Raw genomic sequence first — 12,355 nt, 5'->3', positions numbered from 1 at the left:
TGATAATAGCTGCTCTTCATGTACCCTCTGAAGAACCTGATGTGTTTGAGCATTCTTCCAATTTAAAGCACAGTGATGACATGAGAGTAATTAATTTGTGCATCTTCTCCCCAATACAGGCTTCAGCTTGGTGCTGTCAAGACTAAAGTACTTCAGACGTGTCCAGAAGTAGCATTTTATACACTCATGGAAGACTTCTGGGACTTGAGTGTCTCTAGCATCTTCCACCAGATTAACAGGAGTTCCAATATATACAGTCTCTGCAAATTCCACAGTTTCCACTTTCGCTATGAACAGAACTAGATATCCTCAGAAAATGCAAGGTCAGCCAGCTCTTTTAAAAAACAAAACAAAAACCCACAAACCAACAACAATACACCACACCTGTTTTACAGACTGTCCAAGCAGACAGTTTCAACCCATTGGCTTCAGGAGAGATTAAGGTTTTGAGCAGCACTTCCCATGAGCAGGCTCAGTTCTCACTGCAGTGCCGGAACAGGTCACCTGGAGAGCTTGTGCAAGCCCCCTCTTTGGAGGATTTCTAGACTCAGATCAAAAAAGCCACAGCTGAGCCGATCCTGTGCTGATAAGGGCCTGGCCTGAGCGGGAAGCTACACTAGACACGTCCCAGAGGTCCCCTCTGACCAGCACCTCTTTGATTCTATCAGGCTGGAACTTACCTATTTCAAAGTGCATTTCTTTCCATATGCCACATTTAAGAAATGGTAACTTGAGATATTTCACTTCCAGGTGAATATACAGAAATATAACAAACCATGATCAGACAAGAGAGCAAGCTGATAACCTGCCTTTCATAAACGCTACGTAGCTGTCTGCCCGAATCATAAATCGGGTACTTTAATGGTTCACTCACACCCACTACAGCCAAATTAAGGTCAGTCAGGATTACTGCCCTGTTGAATAGACTTCTCTTTAATTAGATATTCCAGAGATAATGTTTTAACAGCTCGTTATTTTATTACTTTGTTGGGCAGACAGGCATAAAACAAGAAATTTGAGATGAGGCAGCTCTATACAGTCCTTTCCCACTCCAGACTGGAACGGGTCTCTGTACTTGCCATCTACTGCTCATGAGATAATGCGGCAGCAGCAGGGAGAGCTTAAGGAATAACAAGAATAATTTAAAAAAGTTTGCAGACTCCGATTTAAAAATAGAGATGCCTAATGCAAAGTTTGTACTTCATTTCAGAAATTTTTTTTCTAGTCAACCAACATGGCCACTGTAGCAATATAAACATGTCTATTCAATACAGGCCTATACTTTCGGTTCAACATCAGCACCATCACAGTTATACCAATATTTTGCTCAGCTAGGGAAAAAGTTAAACTAGTATAAGAACATTGACAGGATTTTAATATTAACCACACTTGAACTATATCACTGTAAATAAATCAGTACCAGTTTTAGGTTTAGACAGATCTCCAACAGCATTGCTACCGTGTAGCCCAGGGAAGAACTCATCTTCAGTACAACATTTATATCAAGTTACTTCACTCAGACTAACCTTGAGAGCACATGCTGAGAAATAACATTTCAGGTACATGGATTGATTCAATTATGAACAGAGAGCAATTAGATTAGCAGCAGATGACTTGCAAGCCGAGCTACTGCATCCCCACTGAATTCCAAGCTCCGCGAGCAGCAACACTCCCCCTTCCACCCAGCCCTCCCCACAGGTGGGGCAGCTCAGGCTTTAAACATCTCTTTAGGCTTCTTTAAACACAAAACAAACAAAAGGCAGAATTTAAATTTTGCCTCCTACTGTACCCGAACCAGTCTGCTACCATACGACATCCATAGTTTCCCTATCAAGGTCAAAATGACTATTAAAAGCGTTTCACAGGTCACAACATTTCAAATGAAACAGCTATAAAAGCTGACATTTATCTTACCAGGAGGCCACGAGGTCCAAGAGACAGGAGCTTGGAGTGAGATAATCTTCTCGGGTCTAGTTATCAGCAACGAGGGCAGAAAGAGTAACATTGAAAACAAACAAAAAAACACTTTAAACAAATAGACATAAGCATGCAGACACAGGCAACTCAAGAAGCAATTTGTCTTTAACCAGGGCACCAAAAGTGACAAAGTTGCTACTCTTCAGCTCAGCCCTATTCAGCACCAACCTTACCGGGTTCAGCTGAAGAGTAGCAGCTCATTAAACCAAAGAGACTTGGATCTGTCTGCCCAGCCCCTTGGCTTAATTTTTTTAGTTTTGCTTGAGTTCTGTGAATTTATACTGAAAGCTCTTTTAAATTAACAGGAAAGAGACTTCTTAAGACAGCTGTATAGACAGTACCTAAATTGATTTAGGCTCAGGAAAAAAAACAAAGGGCAACAATAGCTGCTCATTCAAAAGGATTATAGTATGAAGCCGGTTGTTTCTCTAAAGAGGTTTTAGCTGTGCTCAAATTGTTGACAACATTACTAAAGCAATTTTGCAACAAACTTACTTGGAGTTTTTGTTTTGGTTGTGGTTGTTGTTTTGATTGTTTGTTGGTGGGGGTTTTTGTTTTTTAATAAGAAAAGGCTCAAAAAAGTCCATCTTTATCAGCACCACCTGAGTTAACCCATAGTCTGCTCCTTCCGCTGAGCCTACCTACACAAACCTGATCCTCATTAACCACCAGCTGGGAGCACTTTCAAGCACTCCCAGGAAACCTCTATGGGAGGTACTAACGCTCCTCCCCCCTCTTCCATCCCCCGAGAAGGAAAAAAACCCATATTGCAAAAATATTTTAACTCAATAGGGCCTTCTTCTCAGAGACATTATTATCACAAGATTAAATAAAACTGGTGGTTTCTATCCAAAGTACACAAGGCTATGACTTTCTGGAATTTATCTGGGCCGTTTGTCGTTCATTTTGAAATTCGGTGTATTGTATCTCGCATTATTTTCCCAAGAAATTCAGCCAGAGCATGAGATATGTGGGAATCACCTGTTTTGTTCAGCCCAGCACAGTGTATTTCAGTTTGTATAGAGCAGGTTCTAAAATTACATTTATACAGTCCTAAAATTACCTTCGGCCCTTTGAAGGCAACCACGAGGCTGATGAAGCCCCGGTGAAAATGAGTTTGACACCCCTGGTATAGAGGTTTCAGGAGCTCTCCCGTTTCTCCTCTGAAATCTTTATCACAATATTGTTGAGAACATCTATTAATCCGCAGTTACTTTTTTTTTTAAAAAAAACCATTTTTGAGTAAAAACATGAAAAAAAAAAGGGGGGGCGGAATCTGGAATCTTTTTATCGGTGTTTAAAGGCATAACAAAACACAGCAATTTATTTCACCATATCCAGTTGTAATGCTAAACCACAGATAAACATTACTCATGCAGCAAGAATGTGTTTCTTCCTTTGGATGGAGGTCCAAGATTACCCTCTTGAGTATGCCAAACAGCATGGGGTACTTCATTTACCATCTGATTGGCACACGCTTTAGGTTTGAATCAGTTTGGAGATGAAATTGTTGGCTAAAGCTCTGGAAATTCTGACTCCAGAGTTGTCAGGCAGGCTGTCTTTACTTTCAGAAAAAATAATTCTTTTTAATAACGCTATATTACTTGGCATTTTATCTGTTTTTACATTGTTTGCTAATGTTTTGCATTTCTGTGCATTGTGCAGCACCCCAAGAACTTCAGTAGGGGGAACTTCATTAAAAAATAAGATGTCATTTATTACTTCAGCATGTGGTAATAAAATTGCTACATGTTTGGGGAAATATTCTAATACAAGCTATTTTGGTGGCACACCAAAAAGGTCAGCCATTGCATGCTGATACAAAAAGATATATTCACTGAAAGGCAGAAATTTCTTAACATAGCTCATTTTCAAGGCACCTCTTACAATGCAGGGGATTCTAAGGGTTGAGGGTTTATTTTTCCATTTACCTTGTAAACAAAGGAAATTATCCCGTAAACTTACGCTTACATTTTTTTAGTCAATGTTATTTTGCATAGCAACAAGCTTATTTCTTGTGTATTTTAAGACATACAGTTTGGTTTATTATTTTATTGATATTGATGGAAATGATCCACAAGAGGAAAGCACATTATTTGAAGGTCTGACTCTAATGCCTTCCCTATCCTAAAGCCAGGAAGTATTCTGGGAGCAGAGGGCTTGGACAATTGGTTCTGACTTCAGTTCCTTAGGGACATGTAACTATAAAATCAGGAGTTCTTTTCAGATCCACCTCCAAATCAAACCCTCACGCAGCTTTCCGCTCGAGCTTTTTTCCCCCTTACTGCCATGAATGACACGTCCATATGTACATTCACATATTGTGAGGGCACACACAGGCAGGCAAACATTTTTTCCAACATCCTTCCGTTCTTTCCTTCCACAACTGCTGTGTTGTAACCAAACACCACAGTTATTTTGCACAGCAATCTAATGCCCAGCTCCTTTTTTAATTAGTTTCTCTAACGGCTAGTAACCTGCCTTCATAGCCATGAAACCTTTCAGAAAACTTTCTCTCTTACCTGAGCACACAGTTTTGACTCCCTCTTGTGGGAAACCCCCAAGGATCCAGCTCCATTAGGTACTCCTGTCAACGCAGATGCTGTCGGCTGCGGGAGGTACAGCCACATCGCTGATTCTGGAGGTGAAGGAGCTTCTGTATCAAGATGAGGGTGAACCAGTACCGAATAACACAAGTACAGTCACTACCTCTGTTCTCCTAACAGAAGTATTTCTAAAAGTATGTAGAATCATGCTTCTCCTTATAATGCTCCTCTTCATTAAAATTTTTATAGCAACGTATGTCTTCAGAACATACGATTGCTGATTTCAATGAACTCTCGACTGCACCACCACATTCACTTCACACAAGCGTTTATTTCATCATCCATTTGAGTAACAAGTAGTTCTGATCTCAGGAAAAGGCTCTGATGATATAAGTCAGTGCTACAAAGGTGTTTCTATAATTAAGACGACTTCTTTGGCTGCAGGTTTTCTTCATTCCCAGGAACAGGTTTGCCAGTGCACCATTTTTCTGAGTGGTGTTTTGGATACCGCCTACAAAACGGCTGCTCAATACTTTGTCCTTTCACAAATGATGTCTGATAAACGGTTAAGCCATCCTCCCTGCTGGGAACTGATTCATGACCCCATAGGAAGAAGTTATGTGAGTTCTGCTGCCGTCTCTCTGGTGGCGGTTTCTTTCTGCCCATACCCTAGGAAAAAAAATTGAAAGAAAACCTCATGTGAACATATGATGACAATCACAGTTTCACTCTTGTAACAGTCACTAGCCCACTAGGAAGTTAACAAAGCTGTTACCACAGCAATTTCAAGAATTCATGGTTGATCTTTAGCAAGTTAAAAATAATATTGTCAGACTCGCCTGCATGAACATTTCTGGTTGCATATATAGTGGGAAATCTGTTGACCTTCCATCTCTTAGTACTAATAAGCCACTTAAGACTTTGCATTTCTGTAGCACAGTATATACTTAAGGCTATTTAGCTATACTCGGCTAAATTAATCTTCGGAGTAACCCAAAGAAATAGGTTAATAATTTTATGCTCGGACTGCAATGAAGATACGGAGACAGACCATGAAATCTGAATCTTCAAAGCTATCCCTTGTGTGTCCAAACACAGAGCCTGGTTTTCACACTCCGTAGCTTGCAGGAAATTTATTTGGATTATGGTTGATCAGTATCTCTAAAACTATGAGACATTGCACAAAGTGCACAGAAACAGAGGTTACTCAGTGAATAATGAATACCAAAAAAATCTAGTTCTATGAGAGCCCAAGGTCAGACAAACTTTCAATATCACAATTCACTGCTTCCCCCTCTACTCATTATCTTGTGAACTGCACCATTTCCTTTGCTGCCTAGAAAGATGATGACAATCTCAGACATGCAGAAAAACTTGAAACAGTTGCACATACAGAAAAGCCCAAAACAATTTAAATTCTACTCAAAGTTGTGACTTCTGCAACATATATTTAAACAGGTATATTATAAAGAGATGTGTATTGGAAAAAAATACATTCTGGAGATATATTGTGGCTGTCCTATGGATTTTGGTTAAACTTACGTTAAAGATGAGTCTGAACCAAATATGTGGAACTGTGAACTATGGGTGGCTGAGACTCTTGCAAAGTTCATCACATGGCCAAGCACTTTTAGCAAACTAAAAGGACATAACACTGGGTACAAAATCATGTTGAGACATAAAAAACAGGTCCACTAGAAAACACCCGTCAGAGACCCAAATGATGGGGTTTTTGTTCCCTTGAACTCTGTCACTCCCAATGACCATGTGTGCTGCTGTACAGCAGACCCACAGGAGTCCCATCCCTATACTAAAAAAAGTGTGGTTTCCTTTACTCTTTTCATTTTTCTCTTCTCATACCTTTTAGCATCTATATTTTTTGCAGGGGAGATAAAAGATACTGTGTTTAAACTCTGGCAGACTGAGAGATATGAACTTGCTTGATTTTTCTCAGTGCTGGGTACTCACAGAATCAAAGTACTCTCCAACATTCTGTAGACAGTGTCTGTTGTCATGAGAAGAAAATGGGAAATTGTTGTTCACTGCTTTCTGGAAAAAAGAAATCATAGAAAATAATATGAATTTTCTCATAGTTTGGAGTCTACTAGTCTTAGTTCTTATATTCTTATGTTGAAATTACAGCTGCCAACACTCTAACACAGAAGTCTTATTCATATGTTAAATCTTCAACTGCACATAGTTTTATAAGGGTAATGTAGGCTCTCTCTATTTTTTTTATTTTTTCTTTTACAAAAATCACCAGGAGGATTTGCATGCCCTTGACTTGCTGAATATATACATGATTAATATAAAAGTGTGAATTTTCAAATAAGAAATGATATATTCTGGCTGCAAGCAGCAAAATACTAGATACATGTCAAGATTGCCTTGTTTGATTCACTAGTAAGCCTAAAGCTAATTAAAATGAACTACAAAAGGAACCTCAAAACTGAATTAATCTACGATTTATGTACTGGATGTCATGTACACTGCTTGTTGCAGGGGAAGTGGAGGATGTATTAATTGCATAACTGATTTATAATCTGATTCTTTAACATAATGTTCTTCCAGTCTCTAAAACGAAACTAGAGTTTTAGAAGAAAAAAAGGACAACTGCAAAAGAAATATTTTAAAAGTACTTTAACATATTATTTTTTAAAAGTTTCTTTATTATATATCATTGCAATATTATGCAAGTAGCTAAAAACTGAGACACCGAAAACTCTTCTGGACTCTTAGATTCTGGACTCTTTGTTCTTCCCCAAGCTTTATTTTCCTGCTTTATGTTGGGAACTCCATGTTTTCTTCTGTAAATGCTTTAGCAATTTTTATTTTTAACATTGTGGAATACATTTTTCATCTTCCAACTATGATATTCACCTCCAAACAGAAGAGTGAGTTTTAATGGAAAACGATTTTTAAAACTTATTTCAAGACTGAGTGAATCCAAATCAGTTCTAAAGATAAATTTAATTGGAGGCCTGATCCAGCAGGAAGAATCACTAAACACAACATTTGCCTGCACGGAGTCAGCTGCATGATCGTATCTTAGGGTGTTTGGTATTCCAGACAGATTCCCTACCTTTTCTAGGTATGATGCCACAAGTTCATTTCTTCTCTCATACAGATTCAACCAGATCGTAGTTCAATGGATAAGTAAATTCAACAGATACATTCTTACACATGTTCAAATATAAATACTTTCTAAGTCAGTAAAATGTAAGACTTGCTATAATATCCTACTGAAATGACACATCAATCTCAACATTTTAGGAGCAGTGGTTTTTACTAGTGCCTATATGCTGTGGGAGAATTGAAAACCAAAATGGTAAATATTGAACATAATCTCCTGGAAGGATTCCCCCTATCAACTAATGGTTAAAAAAAAAATCTATTCTAGAATAATTATATGACTATCGTGTAGGAAGAAATAAGAGGTAATATAAGCTTAAATGGTACTGCATTTCTGAGAAAATTAATTAATTCACAGCCAGTGAGTTCCCTCATACAGAGACATCCAGCTTCCCATGCAGTGAGCTTCCAACATTCTATCAGCACTTTTTAAAAATGTCACATAAACAAGCTTCCTTAGATTGTTCCAGTAACATCACATTTCAGCCTTTAATTCATCTTCCTACTCTCACCACTGACCTCATTTTAATTCTTGATTTATGACAGATAGGAATTCCACTAACTCATTTTAAACAGTCATACTACTGTTGAGAAAATGTCCATCTAACTTGGTTCTCCTTTTCAGACAGTGGCTAAGGCCACTGAAAGGTATAATTAATATCAGCATAATTTATACTCATGTTACAATATAATCTTCGCCTTTTCTTTTTGCTAGCCCCAAACTTCCCTTTTGAATATTCCTTCCTATCCCATTTCTGCTCTTCATTATAGCAAAATCTGTGAAATGAACTCAATATAATTGCTATGCTTACAGAATATGAAAATAGAAAATGTTCTGTGCACAAAGTGGGTGGGTAAAGCAAAACTCACTGCGATGATAAAATAAGGACATAAAAATGTGCTTATGAAATTGTAACATCTTAAATATGCGTTACTCTTAAAAACAGTATTTCGTTTGTTTCCCAGATTTCCTCATTTTTAAGCAACCCTTAAAAATGTTTCACATGGGAAGCTTCTAACTTTCTAAGGATCAAAAAAATAATCCTTTGCCTAAATATAGAGAATTTTGACATTCAGTCCCAAACAGATCACCAGATTTCAATTAAACGTTCTTACAGGGCTTTACATGCAGGTTTTGGACTGAGATTGATCATAATATGTTCTGGCACATAAATGTGTCTCAAACAGCTATAACAGCTAATAAAGGGGAAAAGTCACTGATGCTGGAAATGAGCAATAACTACAGCAGGACTTTGAGTATTCAAAATTAGAACTGAGTAACAGCAAAATGTGTTTCTCCCTTAGCACAGCCAGCAATCATTTTACTCCCTGAGGCACAAAGTCTGCCAGTCCGCTCTGACTGTCTCGCTAACTACGGCAAGTGCTGCTCTTACTTACAACTTAGCAAGTGATATCTTGCAAAAAGGAGCTCTGTAAATGGTCTGTATTGCCACAGTAACCCACCTGCTCCCGAGTTTTGTATGCCAGCGGCAAACTCTCCTCTATACGCTGAGCTTCTCCTGAGTTCTGGACCTGTTTTTGTGCAGAGCTTGTAGTTGACTCAGGTTGACTCTGGCATACTTCAACATGAGCAAACTGGAAAATAATTAAAATTTTGATCCATTAAAAAAAAAAGCCAACAACCACAAATCAGACCAAGAACGCAGGCAAAATCCTATTTTCCCATGTATTTTTTATTATTTGGATTGCAGCATCACCTAGTGGCCTCTGGAAAGATCAGGAACCTCCCCCACACAAAACCACTACCACAAAAACATTATGATGTAGATAGTAAAACAGTCAAGAAAAGTATTTCTTCCAGGAACTTTCCAAAAATTGTTTATATAGCGATAATCCATCTAACAAAACCACTTATGCCATAATATCTTTTTTTTTTCCCCACGCTGCTCCTGCTGTTGTATAACCAGAGATTTAAAAGCCTGAAGCTTTTGGGGAACAGCTCAGCCCAAGGTCAGGCTCAGAGACCGAAGCTCAGCCTGTGCCAGGCGTGTGTCGCTGTGCCCTGGGATGCCCAGATGTCCCAGCCCAAGACCTCTGAGGAGGGCCGTGGCATTTCTCCTGAGGGCCAGAACTGAGGCAAGCATCTGCTGGCATTTTCTAGAAGATAAAGAAAATCAGCTAGGGTTAAATATGCACTGCTGGAAAGATGGAACACAAATCCTGGCAGAGTTTGCTTTAGCACACTTCCTCTGAATACCGAGAGTGCTTTTCCTCATAAACATCAGGAAGAGGAAAACAAGTTTCTGGCTAAAGGACCCTCAGCCTGGCGTTTTGTCAAGAGTTTAAGGATAAAAAGCTCCAGCCCGTCCCTCACCCAAGCGCCAGAGCGCTGGTCGCTGGGCTGGGCACACCTGCCCCGGGGCATCACTCCGCTCCGCACCGCCAGCCCCGCCGCTCTGCACCGACCCCCCAGAACCCCCTTGTCCTGGTCACAGAGGGTGACATCACACCCTCCCTGATGTGTCACCAAGGGAGTCTGGTGGTGCAGGGATGTGCAGAGGAGCGAAGGGAACACCGACTGCAGGAGGGAAAAATGAAACAAAATAAAACCAAACACACACACACAAAAAAACAAACACAAAAAGCCCCACCAACCCGCCACCCCCCCACACACCCAGAAAACACCACCACACCAACCAACAACTTGGTAAAAGCACTGAATGTGGTCTGAAAATGAGGGAGAAATGGAGTTCTGTTTAAAAATGAATCAGTTCTCCACAATTACTCCAATGATGACACTTTACAATCTGAATGGTAATATCTGAAGGAAGGAGAGTGATTTTTGAGGAAAAAACCCAAGGGCACTGGGTCTATTGAGATGCTACTTCACACTCTTCTTAAAGTCACTTTACACATACCCACATCTTACACGCAAACAATATTTGTCAAAACAAACAAAACCAACAAAAATCGAACGAAAAAAACCCCACCACAAAACAAAACCCCACCAAAACAAAGAAAAACAACACCAAAAAAACCCCAACCAGCAACAACAAAAAAACAAACTACAAAACAAAACAAACAAACAATAGCAAACCACAAAAACCCAAAACCAACACCAGAAACAACCAACCGAACCTGGCGGCACCTTAAGGATATTTTGCTTTTGAGTTTGCGCACTGACTTGTCACCATCCACACTATTTAACCAGTCGCATTGCCTGGGCTGGGGTTCAGGGAAGCACATGGGGACTGTGACCATTGGGGACTTTGGGGACAGCTGGAGCAGGGATGTCACTGTCACTGTGTCACTTGCCTTGCTGGCCAGAAAAATCCCACGTCCATTCATTCGTATCACAGACACAGTCCCAAAGATGGATTTAGCAGGCTTTTTTTTCCATGTACAACATTTTGTAACATGTTTTTCTGGATGGGAAAGTGAAGAACTAACCAAAATGTAAAGCTTATGTAACAGAAATCAAAACGGAGGCGCAAAGTCCTTGCTTATCACGGAATGAACCCAAGGGTGAGCTGCAGACAAGGCAGAACTCACTAAATCAAGCGCAAACCAAGACTTTCCCTCTCAGGCCTTGACGGACTGTAAAGAACATGACACTCATATAGCAAGTGGCCTCTTTTCCAGTATATTGATATTCAAGGCTCACTTAGGTGGGAATCGGATACCATGGCAGCCAAACGGAACAAGAAAAAATACGCAATTGTATTAGTCAAGTGTGAATGATTCAGCCAGCCATAGTCATCTATTTTAAAGGCAATTGCAAAGTTCCTGCAGGAAAGTCTAGGTTTCCATCTTACTATCAGACGCTGGTAGTATTATGAACACCAGCTACCATCACAGAGCTTTTCAAGGCTTTCTGCTAAATGACCTACTTTGTTTCTCTAAGTATCTGTTCCAATTTTGATAACACAGATAAGAGCAATTATTTGGATGTTATTGTTAATGATGCCATGCTACAAGTTAAGTACAAAAGTAAATGACTTTCATGGTGATTTCTGGAGGCTAATGGAAACCTTGCTTATGAAAAATAAGCTGTTCGAGATAATGCAATTTTCGTTAAAGAAAAAATAAATCAACAATTGTAAGTAAGCTGTAAGAGCAACGTGTTTTGAATACTTTCATGATTACATTGGCATCTCATCCTCAACTTTAATGAACTGTACCAAGGTCTGATGTGCCAGGATCAGATCAGAAGGCTCTGAGATAACTCATGCTCTTTTTCAGACTCACCCAGTAATAGAAACAACTAAGGATGGATAAAAAGCACAACAGGCAGAGGAACCTACAATTTCTTTTCAATTCATTCTACTCATTTTCAGATTCAATAACAGGGCCTGTTATTGCAAACTCAAAACAGCATTTTGTCTTTTAAAGTATTATTCCACTAGAGTCTCATTTTTTCCAAAGGTCTGCAACAGTTTTGTATTTACTGCTGTTTTGCAGAGAGACATGGGTAAAGCTGAAGAGATTTTAAGGATGAAACCTAAAAAGCTCCCTTCCTAACACCATAAAAGGATTCTAAAGGAACATAAGGAATAAACAAATTAAGGAAGAGTTGTTCCAGTCTGCAACAGCAGTCGGCACAGGTGCAATATAATAAAATTTTGCCTAAAGCTGCTTTAAAACATCATCTTAATTATATTCCTTAAATACGCTGTATGTATTTTCATACTAAAGTGTATTCTTGTATTTATAATATTGTGGCTACTGCTAAAAGACAT

General features: G+C 39.2%; 1 protein-coding gene across 1 annotated transcript; it reads right to left on the bottom strand.

The window, feature by feature from the left end:
* Positions 1–4,943: 4,943 nt before the first annotated feature.
* TEX36 (testis expressed 36) lies at positions 4,944–11,302 on the bottom strand. Its single transcript, XM_065638977.1, has 5 exons — positions 11,281–11,302; positions 10,755–11,041; positions 9,120–9,251; positions 6,492–6,572; positions 4,944–5,192 (listed from the first exon to the last, which is right to left on the bottom strand). Exons 1-5 carry the CDS (start codon positions 11,300–11,302, stop codon positions 4,944–4,946), a joined length of 771 nt encoding a protein of 256 aa, XP_065495049.1.
* Between the last annotated feature and the right edge of the window lie 1,053 nt (positions 11,303–12,355).

The sequence above is a fragment of the Caloenas nicobarica genome, chromosome 7, assembly GCF_036013445.1.
Source record: "Caloenas nicobarica isolate bCalNic1 chromosome 7, bCalNic1.hap1, whole genome shotgun sequence".
Taxonomy (NCBI): domain Eukaryota; kingdom Metazoa; phylum Chordata; class Aves; order Columbiformes; family Columbidae; genus Caloenas; species Caloenas nicobarica.
This window is presented reverse-complemented; position numbering and strand designations above follow the sequence as displayed.